General features: G+C 40.5%; 1 protein-coding gene across 1 annotated transcript; it reads right to left on the reverse strand.

The window, feature by feature from the left end:
• Nucleotides 1-5,662: 5,662 nt before the first annotated feature.
• On the reverse strand, nucleotides 5,663-17,390 carry LOC135547591 (very-long-chain (3R)-3-hydroxyacyl-CoA dehydratase 2-like). The gene is made up of 7 exons (XM_064976731.1): nucleotides 17,210-17,390; nucleotides 15,378-15,495; nucleotides 14,208-14,226; nucleotides 13,528-13,616; nucleotides 12,942-13,063; nucleotides 11,226-11,404; nucleotides 5,663-6,278 (listed from the first exon to the last, which is right to left on the reverse strand). The coding sequence occupies exons 1-7, from the start codon at nucleotides 17,332-17,334 to the stop codon at nucleotides 6,199-6,201; spliced, it is 732 nt and encodes a 243-aa protein (XP_064832803.1). The 5' UTR covers nucleotides 17,335-17,390; the 3' UTR covers nucleotides 5,663-6,198.
• Nucleotides 17,391-17,629: the final 239 nt, after the last annotated feature.

A 17,629-nucleotide genomic window follows, 5' to 3' on the forward strand; every position in this document is an offset into this window, starting at 1 on the left:
TCGTTTTAATTCATTATAATCCAAACATTAAGCTCTGTATGCAGAAATGTTGCCGAATGTTGTTATATAGGCCACGGAATAAAAACGTTACACAACTCCAATAGTTGATCGTACAAACATATTTACGTTACGAATATGTTACCCAAACACTTTATTTTTAAAAATAATGAAAATAAAAAATGCGATGTTGTGGGGGACAATCCCATATTGACGTCTAGGCTACATTAGTTTTGCGTCTCATCCAGTGCTAGAAGTCGTACACCTGTGCATCTTATTGCAGCCTTGTCGCTGCTTGGATGGTTACATCCTTACAATTAATATGAAAATGTATCCACTCACTACAGTACATCGCTCTGGATAAGAGCATCTGCTAAATTACTCAAATGCAAATGCAATGTAAATTACGAAACCATCACAGTACGACCCTCGCGCGCTTTCATTGTCGAGCGGAGGGGAGGAAGACTCCGCAATTCCAAACACCCAAAAGTCCACACACCGACATCCAAAAAACGGTTCTCATCGGTATTAGCCTATGACTGCATAGTATGACAAACTGCTAAATCCCTGAAGACTCCCTGAATCCAGTTTTGATCCAAACGATTCATGCAGCACACATCACCCAACAATACCGCAGCATTTGGTCCTCATTCCTTCCCCTATTTGTATTCCTGCAACGTCGAACGTAAAGTATTCAGACCGATTGACCGGAATTATTATTTTTTTCTGCGCGCAATCCCTGCAGGGTATGATATGGAGTCATGAATTGTGGTTGTAGGCAGGCATCATCGGTTTACTGCTCGTTGTTGTTGGGTTGCCATTCAACCAAATCTGATTCCGAAAATTCGGCCTTTTGCTCATTCCCATTGGATATGCAAGAGTATGACTTTCACTTTGAATCTTTTTTCATTGGCTGTCGACCGTGTCAGTTGGAGACGCGACTCCTGCGCGGTCTCCCGCGTTTGGATAAATGGGCGGGTCTGTGATCACAGCTGGACCTCGAGCGAAAGCAAACAACCCCCGACGTGCTGCTGGACCCCCATGTAGCTTATTTGGTGGGGCATATTGATAAGCAAATAGAAGCCAATTGTGTATTTTGCTATGACCTGTGCAGCAGACCTAATTGATTTTGGGTGTGACTTCTGCCACCCTGGCAACCAAGGGACATTTTCCTTTTATGGTCTCCAGACCAAAGCCTGGAGGCGACTGCTATAAATTTCAGTTGACAGCCCTGTACCTTGCAAGTCAATGTCATTCTTGAGTCAAATGGCCAAGGTATTTGTTGAGTTAGTGAGATATAGACAAGTTGAGCAGCATGGTGGGGCAAAATCTTTATTCTAATAACTTTCCAGACTTGTTCTCTTTCAGTTATCATTTCAACTCATAATATAGTCCATGATAGTAATGATATGAACATAGGGTTACATAGGTTTACCCTCTTGAAACCACATGTCGATCTAAATTCCACAATTTTTACGGCATGTTTGTCATATGACAGCTTGGTGACTGTTTTTTTTATGCTGAGAGGAGCTCTCTGTTAATCTGTCACATGTATAACTCCTTATATGGCCATAAAAAAAACAGGAAGCTAAGATCCCAACCACACCAAGTCACCATTTTATATATGCAGTGTGTTTTTCTTTGGTCACCTGATAAACCGATTGCATGAATTACAACCAGGAGAGACAAGATGCTACTGTGTCTACTATCTATTTCGCAGCGCGTCCTGAGAACATGCTCGTTTTAGATGTGGCATTTGTATCGTAAATCGTAATGACACTGGCTGTGTGTCCAATGACGTCTAACTAATTCTTCACCTAACCTCTTGAAAGGCGGATAGTGTGTATGTTTCACTTTCCAGGGACAGGACATTCTGGAAACAAGCATAGTAGGATCACTGAAACTCCACAATGGTAGGGAACCTGATCGCATGTTTCAACATCAGAGTCCATCATTATGGCATACAGTATCATTGCCTTTGTTGGTCAGTGAAACAAATGGCTCTGAACAAAACAAACACAAAACACACAGAGTAGGGAAGTGCACGTGACCCGTGTCTTTCCGACAGCCCTACGATCTGTCATTTTTTAAATGTAACCTTTATTTAACTAGGAAAGTCAGTTAAGAACAAATTCTTATTTACAATGAAGGCCTACCCTGGCCAAACACTTCCCTAATCCAGATGACGCTGGGCCAATTGTGCATCACCCTATGGAACTCCCGATCACGGCCAATTGTGATACAGCCCGGGATCGAACCAGGGTCTTTAGTGATGCCTCTAGCACTGAGATGCATTGCCTTAGACCGCTGTGCCACTCGGGAGCCCCAAGCATTAAAAAAACTACCAACATCTTGATAATTAATTCTGATGCTTCCAGATGAACAGTTATATTACTGTGGGAATCACAGTGAGGATTAAACCTGTGTCATGACTGTCTTGATCAGGTCAGGTTACAGGAGACCACAACCCTACAGATTATCTCTCAACCCCAACAGAGGAGGAGAGATCTAGGGGTCTGAAGACATGGGGGGGGGGGAGAATGAGTTTGAGAAAAATCTAGCCCTTGCCTCATTAACTTGGTACACCCAGAGAATTGCCCTAAAGGCGGCTACGCCCACTTCTGACCCAAGGGTTTAAAACCTGTGAGTATAGAATTTACAATAAGACTACGTGACCCCAGCTGCAGCAGGGTCTTAAAAAGTCAACAAACCCAGAACGCAAACCAAGTTTAAGGACAAAGAAATCCTTTTCTACCCAAGCTACGGATGAGTAGCTGTGTCTAAGCGGGTGAATTCAAGTCGAACCACCTAGCCTCCACTCCCCATTGAATCGTGGTATCTAAGGGTTTCTTTCCTATGCTATGAGCTCTGAGCTACAGAGCTGTCTGGCCTCAGAAGACCCCTTCCAGAGAAAGGGGTGAGGGAACAGACTCCTAGGCCAAAAAGGACACTGACACCGGGAAGACGGTCAGAGAGGTGCGCCGGAGTAGCTTGTCATTGAACAGCTGAAGGTCTACGCAGAGAATCCCCGGAGATCATTCCCACATAATTACATCATTATATTCTGATCCATAAGAGCGGCAGTTTGGGGCAAGGCTACGGTTAGAACAGCATAGCTGACAAATTCACCCAAATGTATATTTCTCTTATGTACTTCTTTTTTTTCTCTCTCTTTTGAAATCCTCATTGTGGGTATCACGGGCCAGTGTGTTGGCCCGTTATACTAAGTTCTAATCAATAGCCTATAATGTGTTTTGTCTATGTGTATCTTTTATCATCATTTTAGCTCTTAGTGACCCTGGCCTGTGTGCAGCACCAGCATGCGTTTCAGTCCTCAGTGTTGATGTACATAAGGGGCTTGGTGATCAATATAGAACAACAGGAATCAGATTTATGGGATAAAGTTACCCTGCTAAAGCAGTTGTCTACACGTGCACTGGCAAAACGTGTCTGAATATAGTCATTTATCTAGGGGGAAAGGGTACAACTGTAACATCCTACATAGCTTTGGCATAGAACACTACTGCCATCATGTGAGTGGTAAATGCATGTGTTCCACATCAGTACTGCGTCATCGCGCTCTCACATACACACACAGACAGACACACAAGTACAGTAATCAGATCACAGATGTGGATCATTAAAACAATCCTCAAAATAGAGAGAAAAAAAACAATCTGTTTTACGTCCCATGTTAATAGTTTATTGTAAATATATAGTTATATCCCTAATCATACTTATACAAAGTCTGCTGGTCCCCATGCAAAACATTTGAATCAAAAAGCTCAGTAGAACCGGTGGATGGAGTAGCATTGTGCCATGCTTTTTCCATACTGTAAATTGTACCAAAGTATCATCACTTTGCTACATGCAAATGTACACTCTAAAAAAGTCTGTGTTAAAAACAACTCAATGTGGGTTATTTGGTTACCCAGCGCCAGGTAAATATTGGACAGAACACGTGCTGGTTATTTTGACCCAGTCAGTTGAGTTGCGTGAATAACCCAAAATGTTTGGTTGTCTGGATTACCCAAACATGGGTTCATTTTAACATCAGTTTTTTTTGTAACCATCAATTGGGTTGACTCAGCAGCTTTTAAAAATGTTTTTTTATAAATGTAATTCATTGGTTATTTTCAGGAGGTGTGGCCTACAAGGGTAAATTTAATTCCTGTTCATGTTAGGTTTGTATACTGCAAATTCCAATTTTCCTTTAATAGGTTTTTGCACATTACATATTCTAATATAATATTCATAACATTATTTACATATCCCAAAATTGGGATATGCATAGGCACTCGTTCCTCTCACAAGCTTTTCCAACAGTTCTGGCCACGCTTAAATGTCCTCTACTCTGGGGAATGTTAAATCAAGTTAGTTGGAATGTTGGGTGGTTGTTGATGTACTAAAGGCACCTTCAGTTCACATTGCTAGCTCAACTCTTTCATAGGGGTGTAGACTACATTTAAGGTCAACAAAGAACAGAAACACAGGAACTCAACAACTACCAGGACAATGGGACATTTGGAGAAAAGGAGGGAAACAGACATTATTTATGAGAAAAATGCCTTGCATTTAGTAGGCCTTGAACAGCACCATTCAGGGTATCATAAATATACGCAGCTCAAAGAACATCAGGCCAGTGTGAGGTAACTCCTGATCGATGTCTACAACCGCATGCAGAGATGCAGTCCCACAGACAGGGATCACTACTCAAACACAACCTGGACACTTTGTTTTTAGGCTAACAGGTATTCATTTGGATGTGAACAGTAACTGCACTGCATGGGCATTGACTGCTCAAAGAACCAGATTTTAATTTCAGCTACTAAATTGTTGTAGAACAATTGTGAAAGACAAACTACATTTTCTGGACTTAAAAATGGTTCTACAACAATTTAGTCGCTGAAACGAAAATCTGGTTCTTTGAGCAGTCAATGCTCGTGCAGTGCAGTTCCTGTTCACATCCAAATTAATACCTGTTAGCTTTTTACAAAGTACTCATATGCAAATTCATTTCTCAGTTAATTTCTAAGCCAGGGAGATGGAAAGAAACTCTGAACCACACACAGAAACTCCTGACTGACTCCCAGCTCTCTCTGTTTGTTGTTAGATTTAACTAATTGGAAATGCATGACTACAAGCTCTGTAATTCAATTGGCTCCCGTGTCTACGCAAGCTTCCTGTAGATCAGTTCATGTCCTGGCACCCTACCATAGTACAACACAGACCTTTAATTTAAAAACATGAATAAATAATCAGAAATGGCTGGTGGGTGGTTAGCTCTTCAATATGTTTTCAAAGCAATGTCCAGCAGTGTCTTGGTCCAACGTCACACGAAGACAACCTTTAGTTTTAAAGCTTAAATCAAATAATTGAGTTTCCTCTGAAAATATACAAAAGAAAGCACATTTACAACTGGTCCACCTATCAACATACTATCCACTCTAGGTCATGGAGGCCTACTCTACAAATCAATAACCAACCCACAATCAACATGAATATATTAATGTAAAGAAACCCAATGGTCCAAATACTCAACTAATAATGTCAACAACAACAAAAATCCTAAACATAAAAGCAAGAAGCTATCTTATGACAAGAAGCACTCAGTTACTTCAGTTAGTACTTGAGTATTTGAAAAGAAAACTATGTAAACACAGAATAAAAGAAAATTGTTTTATTTCACCAAAACAGGGAATTTGATCAGAAGTTCTGCAGATAAAAAATAAATGACTCAAATCATTTAACAGGCATAGTGCTCAGTTGAGAGTCAGACTAATATGGAACCTTCTATCTTAACAAAAATAACAACTATTCATTTGAGCACAAGGCATTTCTGCGTCCCAAATGACACTTTATTCCAAATATAGTGTCCAACTTTTGACCAGGAACCATAAGACTTATAAAGAAAACAAAAAGCAGTTTGTATATTGTAAATGACTTGAGCATCTGATTGACCAGGCAACAGTCCAAAACTGACCCAAGTGATTACCAAGAACCATTGCTAGATCGATCATCCCCATTCCCCATATTATTTTCTTGATCTGAAAAAGAGATGGCTTTCTATGATATTTCAACAAGCAGACATAAAAAATAAATATAAAAAAAACATGCTTGGCCAATTTAAAAGGTTCTCGTCTTTTTCCATTCCTGCCCGTGTCATGAAGTGATCAGGCTGCTGTGTGTGATTGTGTTTGTTTACTCTGTTTTGTACTCCTCCACATGGCACAAGACTTTCTTCCTCTGACGTATCATGTGGAAGTAGAGCTGAGGAAACACTGGAAAGAAAACAGTCAGATCAACAACAAGGAACCATAGAGTCATACTCAGAACTATCAATTTAAGTGTGTTGACAGTAATACATGGGATTTTTACAGTGCTATTATAAAACCCTTTTTCTCTCTTCCAAACAATGAATTCATGAGCGATTTCATAAAATGATGACTGCTAAAATGGGTCCCCATAAGATCTATAGCAGGAGTCTACAACCTTTTCTAGCATGAAAGGTACTTTAAAAAAATGAAACGCCGCCAGCTACTCTTTTTTTAAGGCTTTCAAATAGTCACATCATTCTCCTCTGCCCTGAAACTCTTCCCTGGGGCTTTGGTATAGAAGAGATGTGTTCTGTCAATATACTGTTCCTGGTAATATTATGGTTAATAAACAGTATTTAGCATGACAGGTCCCATCCAATTCTCTTTGTATTTACCAGAATTCTATTTTTTATTTTTTTTACTCTCAATATAACAATTATTCATACAGAAAAAAAATGAAAATGTATGTTCCGAGTCCACATCAATGCTTTAATCACATTTTTGAAGTATGGAAGAAGAAAAAATTAACAAAATGTAGATTTTTTGGGGTGTAATTCCCCATTAATTGAGCATCTATCAAGAGAGGAATGTGTCAGTCTAGAAAGGTTTCTGCTGTTAGGACGAATGTTTCAGAAAATGTCATGGCAGAGTTTGCAATACAAGGGCCACCAAAATTGATACAATGAGTATATACAGTTCTGTCAGCCTTCTTTGCAGTTTACACATAATTGAGAAAGTTTATGGGGAACGTCTTTCCGTCTACCCACAAGACACCAGTTTTCACTACCTGGCTATTTACGGACTGATAGACAAACTCGCACCAAACAGACACAGATGGAAATGAATTGGCAAATATTGTGTTACGTTTAACTTTAAGCCAATAGTGGCTAACCAGAGGTGGGATAATGTCAATGTGGCTTTGATTGGATAGTAGCTGGGAGCTTTATGTTTATGACAGTTTGCCATGGAACACATGGAAAAATAGGCAAGTACTTTCAGATTTGATTGGTGAGCTACTCGTAGGTGGGCTGAGCTCGCAATCTACCTGTTGGGAGACCCCTGATCTAGAGTAAGCAAGCACAAAGTGCAAGGTAGAATATTACAATTCACAGCACGAAGCTGATTCACCTTAGACATAGCTAGGTCTTTCCACGAATAGAGTGCATTTTGGGTAGTGTAACTTGGTAAAAACAAAAATGGTTTTAAATCACCTAATTTTAACATTCTGTCTTAAAGAGCACATGTTCAACTCCATAAAAAAAACATGTTCCCCCATCTCAGGGGTTAAATCAAATAAAAAGACGATAGTAATTGCCAATAAAGCGGCATTAAAGAAACAGGCTTGACTGTAACAGTACCGACTGACAGGGTTGAGGTTTTCCTCTTAAAAGTCAGCCATAAATCCCCTTGTGACAGGAGAAATGGAAGCTTGTGTGCAACCCGGGAGGGGCAATTGAATGCAAGCTTCACATGTTTTTTAAAATATTTTTTTAAAGGATCAGACCTTTTTTTGTCAATTTTCACCTAAAATTAAATACCCAAATCTAACTGCCTGCCTGGAGCTCAGGATCTGAAGCAAATGTGATATGCAAATGCTTGATACCATTTGAAAGGAAACACTGAAGTTTGTGGAAATGTGAAATGAATGTAGGAGAATAACACATTAGATCTGGTAAAAGATAATACATACAAAAAAACATGCGTTTTCTATTTTGAAATGTAAGAGAATAGCCATAGAGTTAGAATCCTAGGTGTAATTTAGATTTTGTCCACAAGATGGCAGCAGTGTGTGTGCAAAGTTTCAGACTGATCCAGTGAATAATTACATTACTACACAATATTTTGTATCAAGTCTGCCAGGAGTTTACCCAAATGAGCCGAATTGGTCAATTTATACATTTTGAAGTACATAACTATAAAGAACATACAACAATGTTATGGTAATAAAACATTTACGTTTACACTCCCAGGAATCTCATACATGAATCATTAGCTTCCCTACAGAAAATACACCAACTTTCACACATCTAGATGGCCGGGCAGGGTGGGTGTGGAGCCAGAGACAGCAGTGGGGTCAAACTGTAGACCCTAGTTCCTACTTTTTAATATAAAAATGTATTTTATCAAATAAAACTATGCTACATATTTATCTCTGGGACCCTCAGGGTGGCAAATCAGAGCAAGATTCAAATCAATCAAATCAAATCAAAATCAAATGTTATTTGTCACATACACATGGTTAGCAGATGTTAATGCGAGTGTAGCGAAATGCTTGTGCTTCCAGTTCCGACAATGCAGTAATAACCAACAAGTAATCTAACTAACAATTCCAAAACTAATTTCTTATACACAGTGTAAGGGGATAAATGTACATAAAGATATGAATGAGTGATGGTGCAGAGCAGCATAGGCAAGATACAGTAGATGGTATCGAGTACAGTATATACATATGAGATGAGTATGTAAACAAAGTGGCATAGTTAAAGTGGCTAGTGATGCATGTATTACATAAGGATGCAGTAGATGATAGAGTACAGTATATACATATACATATGAGATGAATAATGTAGGGTATGTAAACATTATATTAGGTAGCATTGTTTAAAGTGGCTAGTGATATATTTTACATCCTTTCCCATCAATTCCCATTATTGAAGTGGCTGGAGTTGAGTCAGTGTGTTGGCAGCAGCCACTCAATGTTAGTGGTTGCTGTTTAACAGTCTGATGGCCTTGAGATAGAAGCTGTTTTTCAGTCTCTCGGTCCCAGCTTTGATGCACCTGTACTGACCTCGCCTTCTGGATGATAGCGGGGTGAACAGGCAGTGGCTTGGGTGGGTGTTGTCCTTGATGATCTTTATGGCCTTCCTGTAACATCGGGTGGTGTAGGTGTCCTGGAGGGCAGGTAGTTTGCCCCCGGCGATACGTTGTGCAGACCTCACAACCCTCTGGAGAGCCTTACGGTTGTGGGCGGAGCAGTTGCCGTACCAGGCGGTGATACAGCCCGCCAGGATGCTCTCGATTGTGCATCTGTAGAAGTTTGTGAGTGCTTTTGGTGACAAGCCGAATTTCTTCAGCCTCCTGAGGTTAAAGAGGCGCTGCTGCGCCTTCTTCACGATGCTGTCTGTGTGAGTGGACCGATTCAGTTTGTCTGTGATGTGTATGCCGAGGAACTTAAAACTTACTACCCTCTCCACTACTGTTCCATCGATGTGGATAGGGGGGTGTTCCCTCTGCTGTTTCCTGAAGTCCACAATCATCTCCTTAGTTTTGTTGACGTTGAGTGTGAGGTTATTGTCCTGACACCACACTCCGAGGTCCCTCACCTCCTCCCTGTAGGCCGTCTCGTCGTTGTTGGTAATCAAGCCTACCACTGTTGTGTCGTCCGCAAACCTGATGATTGAGTTGGGTGAACAGGGAGTACAGGAGTGGGCTCAGAACGCACCCTTGTGGGGCCCCAGTGTTGAGGATCAGCGGGGTGGAGATGTTGTTGCCTCCCCTCACCACCTGGGGGCGGCCCGTCAGGAAGTCCAGTACCCAGTTGCACAGGGCGGGGTCGAGACCCAGGGTCTCGAGCTTGATTACGAGCTTGGAGGGTACTATGGTGTTGAATGCCGAGCTGTAGTCGATGAACAGCATTCTCACATAGGTATTCCTCTTGTCCAGATGGGTTAGGGCAGTGTGCAGTGTGGTTGAGATTGTGTCGTCTGTGGACCTATTTGGGCGGTAAGCAAATTGGAGTGGGTCTAGGGTGTCAGGTAGGGTGGAGGTGATATGGTCCTTGACTAGTCTCTCAAAGCACTTCATGACGACGGAAGTGAGTGCTACGGGGCGGTAGTCGTTTAGCTCAGTTACCTTAGCTTTCTTGGGAACAGGAACAATGGTGGCCCTCTTGAAGCATGTGGGAACAGCAGACTGGTATAGGGATTGATTGAATATGTCCGTAAACACACCAACCAGCTGGTCTGCGCATGCCCTGAGGGCGCGGCTGGGGATGCCGTCTGGGCCTGCAGCCTTGCGAGGGTTAACACATTTAAAGTGAATTTAAGTACATTATTTACCTTCAGAGGAGATTAAATCAAACCAGTTGCTGTGGTAAAAGTGTTTTGTTGTTGTGCACTATCCTCAAAACAATAGCATGGTATTTTATTTCTGTAATAGCTACTGTAAAATTGGACACTGCAATTCAATTATTTTCTACCCATATAAACATGTCTATGTCCCGTAAAGTTGTATACAACGTTTTCCGGTCACATTATCGCATATTGAGCAACAACCATCCTGGTTTAGGGACACCGATCCCGTAGAGGTTAAAAAATGTCTAGCCTATCTATGGTTGACATGTTATGCTTGACGCACTCAATTTTCCACCAGAAAACACCAGAAAAATGGGCAAAAAGTGTACAACCAGCTCACCTGCTTTTACACTATGATGTTCAATGTTTCTTTTGAAAAAAATCATTTAAAAAGGAATAGTTTCACTATATTAAAACGAGAGTTCAGGTCACGTAACAGGGTTGACCTTAAAATGAGGGACACATGTAAATTAATCACATGACAAAATCAATAAAAATCTTCAGAAATGACTGTCAAAGCAAGAATATAACTAGGGCTTTACAATGATGGTGAAGACTTGAAATGTTGTGGTTAAGTGGGTTAAAAATCATCCTAGAAGTCGGAAAAACATGACGAAGGTAGTTTAGCAAGTCTTTTTTCATATAGAAAAATCTGATTTATTGAATTTTCCATGTGGTCACTTCATTTAATATAACAGGCTTTTAAAATGCAATATTGGTGAACAATTTCTACTTAGAATATCAAAGGGATGCCAAATGTACTTTATTCGTGGAACAACCCAGCCACAGTAGTACTGTACATCAGTGGTGAATTGTGGTGGGTAGGAGAGAGACTTACATGGAATGTAGGAGACCATGGTAAGGATGAGGAAGGTGTGGTAGTCGAATGAGAAGTTGTACTTGTTGGGAAGGGTGACAGAGTAGAGGCCTGTCTTCTGAACGTAGGGCAGGGCTGCATAGACAGTCAGCAGTTCGCCAGTTACTCCCATGGGGTACAGCACTAGGAAGAATGTGTACCTGGAGAGATTTTATTTCATTTTTTAGAAACCCTTTATTGGCACCATTTAGCTACTGGAAAGAGGGAGAGGAGGCATCACTGGTAAACAGGGACTAGCACACCAAATGGGTAGCTCATGAAGATAATGCTTTACATTTTACAAGTTGCTTGTCATAGTAATGCTGTATATTACAATAGTAACATTGTATTATCATTAGTTATATCATTAGTATTGCATAGTAGTGGAGTGAGACCTGATCTAAATCACTGAGGCTAATATTGGCACCCTTAGTTGAATTTCTCACCTATGTGACGCTACCTGTCATATACCTCAATCTGCCTTTGAAAAGCAAATTGAATGTGAAAAGAGCAAAGCACCAGAACATTGTCTGACATTGGGAGAAGATTCATCAATATTTTCTACCAGGCAACAAAAGAAGGTCCTTCCCCACCAGTAGGCTACTGGAGCTCGTTAAGACTTTGTTGCCATGGTTGTGACTGAGAAAAAAAATATTATGGAGGTGGAGTGTCATAACAGTTTCAAACACTCCCATGTTCCATCATTCTATATTTAACTTCCATGGACACATATAGAATAAGAAAGCCTCCAGGGATAAAGTCAAAGTTTCCCCTACCATTTAAAATATTGCTTTTTTTTACAGCTTTCAACCCAGAATGTTGCTTTATGGCCTTAGACTTTTAGTGAATGAATAGAGGGGTGTTTTGGGACCCACGTATTCAAAGGACACAGATCATTACACTGTATTTATGACATCCTGTCATGTCTTGTTATGTCTGTTCCTGTCCTTTCTCTTCACTCTGTCTCTCTCTGCTGGTCTTTTTAGGTTACCTTCTCTGTCTCTCATTCTTCAGCTGTTCTACATCTCCCCTAACTAGCTCATTCACTCTTTCCCACCTGTTCTCTCTTCCCCCTCTGATTAGGTCTCTATTTCTCTCTCTGTTCCTGCTACTTTCAGGGTCTGATTCTTGTTTGTGTTTTTCATGCCAGAAGCAAGCTGTCGTCTCGTTTGCTTCCACCTTGTCCTATCCTGTCGGAGTCTGCCTGGCAGGTGCATCCTGCATTATACTAACGTTCTTTTTGTTCCATTGACAACGTTGGAAGAGGATTTATGCCATTCCTGTTTTTTCATTAAAGAACTCTGTTTTCTGTTAAAACCGCTTTTGGGTCTTCACTCAAGTACATAACACATCCTATTTGATTAAATTTGAGTGCCTGTGTCATCCACCTGTCCAAGTCAAATCAAATGTTATTAGTCACATGCGCAGAATACAGTGAAATGCTTTCTTACGAGCCCCTAACCAACAATGCAGTTTAAAACCCCCCAGATAAGAATAAGAAATAAAAGTAACATGTAAAAAATAAGTTATAAACAACGCAAAGAAACAAACAAAAAACACAATTGGTTGGGGACACGTAAAACGTCAGCCTTCTTCTCCGGCACCAGGGTTATGCCATAGAGATACATAATGCATTCAAAACATTCTATCATATATTCAGTATAATGACTGTGTTCTATTTCATTATGTGAGCCTTACCGTGCCCATTTGATGAGGTAGGGCAGGTGGTTGAGCAGACTGAAAGTGTAGAAGGAGTAACGGATGATCTCTGTGATGGTCCAGGCTGACACAAAGAGCAGGACACTGTCTTCATTCTGGACCTGTAGGGACCACACAGGCACCAGACAAGCATGAGGTGGGTAACAGGAAGCACTCAAGCAGGAGATAGACGGGGTTATGGCAGAATCGTGCAGTTTGTAGCACCCACTACATACAGCATTCTATAGTAACTTTGCATCTCATGACAGGCAAGGAGACAGAGACACAAGTCAGCACAAGTTAAAAAGCTAAACTCAGTCTTGGTAAGTTAACATAGATTCAAATGCTCACAAACATATAGAAAGTTTGAATGTTTCAGAGCTCACAAGCATGTCAGCGTTATTCACCATGTTGGTTTCAAGCATGTTTACTATTTCAGGCTCACAGACCTTAGTGTCTCCGCAAAGCTCTTTCTTTGGGACGAAGACAACTGCTGACGTAAAAAGGACTTTAGAAATAAATGCCATTGATTGATTGACACTGATGCAAATAGAGATAAGGGGTAAGAGAAAGAGAAGAGACGTACCTCTCGAACACTGTGTGTCACGGCCCAGGTGAGGAAGACTCGTGACAAGACCTGAAACCCTGTTAAAACTACTGAGGATGGCACGATCCCTGGAGCAGAAGACAACACAACGGTTAGAGAAGATGTATCACCTCACATCAGTTTTACCACCTTTTAGAGCACGGTGATATGGAGAAAATTATATGATTTCAATTAGCCAAACAAGAGTTGACTACAAATAAAAAAAGTATGCTACAAAGAATGATAAATAGGTAGCAAAACCTAATGCACAGTAGCAATATTAGCTCATTCAAATACAGTAGCATTCAACTATATAACTCTATAGTAAATGAGAATACATGCTATGGTGTGGCATCGGTGTTTGGCCAGTAGAGAGTAGCAGAGAACAAGGCCAGGAGTGGACAGACAGCTGCAGTATGTGAAAGGTCAGGTTTAGCTTTAAATCCCAGATAATGAGTAGTGGACTGTGAACCGGGAACGCCACGACCACAACGTAGCAGGGCCAGGCTGTTATCAGGCTTAGCTTATCCACCATCTTCTATATAGACTGAGCAGAGGAAATGGCTTTTTGTAGTAGGCCTATAGCTCCACATGCCTGGTTTAGTCATAAAGAAATACCACTATGTGGTCACCCTTGAACCTGTATGGGACTTTCAACAGGAGCAGAAGAATGAACTTACCTACTGCACAGTGCAATATCTGAGGGGAAAGGAAAATAACTTTATACATAAACACAACACATGGTCAGCGAACATACTAAACATGCAATAATATAATTTCCTAAATAAATACTCAAGCTGAATTGTCATAATACTGTTGCTATAACACAGCTACGGTATACTGTATGTAAAAACTCCTCAAATTGTTCTTCAATGAACCATGGTTAAAAATGTAAATAAGATGGTTGTTGGAACACAATAGATATGTGCACCACAGTTCTTTCCACTAGTCAAGGAATAGACAAAAGCCTACACTAGTCTCTAAACCTAATCACAGCACAGGAAATGGCCCGTGTTTGAAGACGTTTTTATGAATGATTGGAGTTAGTATGACTGAGAGGACAATTACCCGGTAGACAGAGCTGGAGTTCCACTAGGCCTAATCCTTATCTCTGTGTTACAGTATGACTGGCTGGAGGGGATCACACGAACACCCTACTAGGTATTCGTACTGAGTAGAGTAGGACAGAGGTGGAAGAGGGGAAAGGCCAAGGCCAGTCACTATGGAGGACTTAATGTAACAGCACTGTGAGACTAAACATTCCTGCCATTAAGTTGTATTCGTACAGTAGGGGGCATAACCAACTCACCACCCACAGAAAGCGATGAGTCTGTTCTATTTACCCTTCTCTGAATAAAAGCTTGTATTCAGTGGGGAGAAAACATTTGGAAGGGAGTGAAATTCACATGTTGTTATTAGTCATTTAGCAGGCGCTCCTATCCAGAGCAACTAGTGCATTCATCTTAAGATTGCTAGGTGAGACAACAACATATCACAATCATAGCAAGTATATTCCCCTCAACAAAGTATAAAAATACATTGTTGTAAGTTTGTTAATGTTTTTAAATAAGGGGGGGTGGCACTACCGAAAAACGTTTTGCTAGTGTACCTAATGAACATGACCCAGGTCTGAGCTGTACAACAGAGACTCGGGGGTATTCATTACAAAAACCATTTACTGTTTAAGAACCAAACGGAAGCAAATGGAACAAAACAGGGAGGGACCTATCTGAATTTGTCCAATAGAAACTCTCGTCTGTATTTTTAGTTAAGAGTAAACGTTTCCTGTTACAAAACATTTTGCAACAGAATCTGCATAACGATTGCACCCTTGGCCTACAGCTACTCACCTCCAGAAGAGCTCCGGTCTGGAAAAACTTCAGTGGTTTCTCTATAGAGTAGTACAGGCCATGGTAGCTGCCTCTGGCCAAGTAGGCCCGCACCAGGCCCACGGCTATGACCAGCCACCTGGAAGAACACACAGATTTTCATTTAGGTCATTTAGCCAGGATAGTCCACTCAGTAACAAATGGCACTATTGTCCAAGGAGTCCTGGGTGGGAATATGTTTCTGATATAAAATAATAGCCTCAGTTTGCTTTTAGAGGACAGGGTAAAGCAAAACAGTCCAACCACGTAGAACGGAGGCCCAATACATAGATACTTCTATCTGTGTCTGCATAATAATATACTTGAATAGGCATGATTGGTATGAGTGACTGAGGTTTTGAACAGATAGAAACTCATCTACTAAATAAAGTAATAGAAACTGAGCAGGCTACATAGCTCCTGAAAAGGCGGGATGTATCCCACTGTAGCTGGTATTCAATAGACAGAGAAAGTATGACACAGGGCAAATACCACCTCACCAGACAGGAAACAGAGGGGGGGGGGAGCATTTCATATTACTCTGTAAGTAAATTCATTATACTCCATTTTGTATGAAGTTTGGTATAGTTACATAAGACAATGGTTACTTAAGGCAAAAAAAGAAAGGAGGGTGGTTGGTAGGGGTAGAACGTCAACTTTAGCATCTTTTCAACTACTTAGCTAACCCTTCACTTAACCCTAACCCTTGAACCTAACTTAACCCTAACCCCTAGCCTAGCTAACATTAGCCATCTAGCTAGAATTTGTAACTTCTCATGCATTTTGCAAATCCATAACATATGGTACATTTTTCAAATTCATAACATATGGTACATTTTTCAAATTCATAACATATGGTACATTTTTCAAATTCATAACATATGGTACATTTTTCAAATTCATAACATATAATACGAATTGTAATTTGTAACATACCATACGAAATGTAACATATCATACCAAATGCTGTGTCTTGCATTTACATACTCAATAATACAAAATGCTCTGAGACCAGGTTGTGTAAAGTCACCTAACTGGTCAGGATGGGAGAGCATCCATAATTCTGCACTTGTGCAATTTCTTTCACAACAACTTTGTGTCATAATAACCTCAGTGAAATCAGAGATATTGCCATAACATTTTTGTCAAAGCAATACAAATATGTATTTAATGTAACCAATTATGATTAGATTGAAACGACATGCAGTATAGAACAATAGCTATAATTGTACATAATGACACCGTGGGCGCCAATTGTTTCTTGAAATACACCATTCACAGGATTACAGTACATGTTATTTAACTAGACAAGTCTGTTAAAAACAAATTCTTATTTACAATGACGGCCTCCACCGGCCAAACCCGGACGATGCTGGATCAATTGTGCGCCGCCCTATGGGATTTCCTTCACAACAACTTTGTGTCATAATAACCTAAGTGAAAATCAGAGATATTGCCAGCACATTTTAGTCAAAGCAAAACAAAAATGTATTTATTTTTAAACTCTAGGCAACATAATTGCAGAGTATTTTAGACGCGCACTCGGCAACAATGTAACCAAAGACACTGACAATTGATTCATTCCCGACGAAGTCGGTTACAAAGTAACAACACAGAAGTTCAGTGTGTGGCTGAGTTGAATTGCTACAGTGTAGCTGAAGGCAGCACAATGAAACGAGGCATTATTGTGCAACATATCCATAAAAACAGTTCGGGATCTTCCCAAGCCATTCACTCTGGCATTTCATGCACCCTTGCACCCAATTGTCGTCAAGTAGCCTACAACAAGAACTGTATCAGAATTATGTACATACCCAGCTGTCATAACCACGTTATATATAACCAGATACGCCGTAGCCAGTGCACCCGGTCCCCTCTTTTTCTTCGGGGCCACATCATTGTGCGAGGTCTTCGTGGTCCCCATAGCAGGTGCCGACATGACTGAACCCCACTTGGCGCTGCGGGATAAGTGTGCCCGATGGTACTAGTATTCTACAAGCAGCACAAACTGTGACGTCACTTTCACATGGCAATGAGGAAACCTTCTAAATAAAAGCCTGCATTTCAAAACATTGCAATGTGGATAACTCATTCAAATTATATAGAATTTTAATCAATAGCCACGTTTATTGTGAAAACAAGAAAATGCAATAAGTAAAGAAGAAATATGGCTTTAAAAACATTTTTTAAGACCAATAATGAAAATAATACAATATTGACACTGGTATGTTGCG

Source organism: Oncorhynchus masou, chromosome 10 (genome assembly GCF_036934945.1).
Source record: "Oncorhynchus masou masou isolate Uvic2021 chromosome 10, UVic_Omas_1.1, whole genome shotgun sequence".
Taxonomy (NCBI): Eukaryota; Metazoa; Chordata; class Actinopteri; order Salmoniformes; family Salmonidae; genus Oncorhynchus; species Oncorhynchus masou.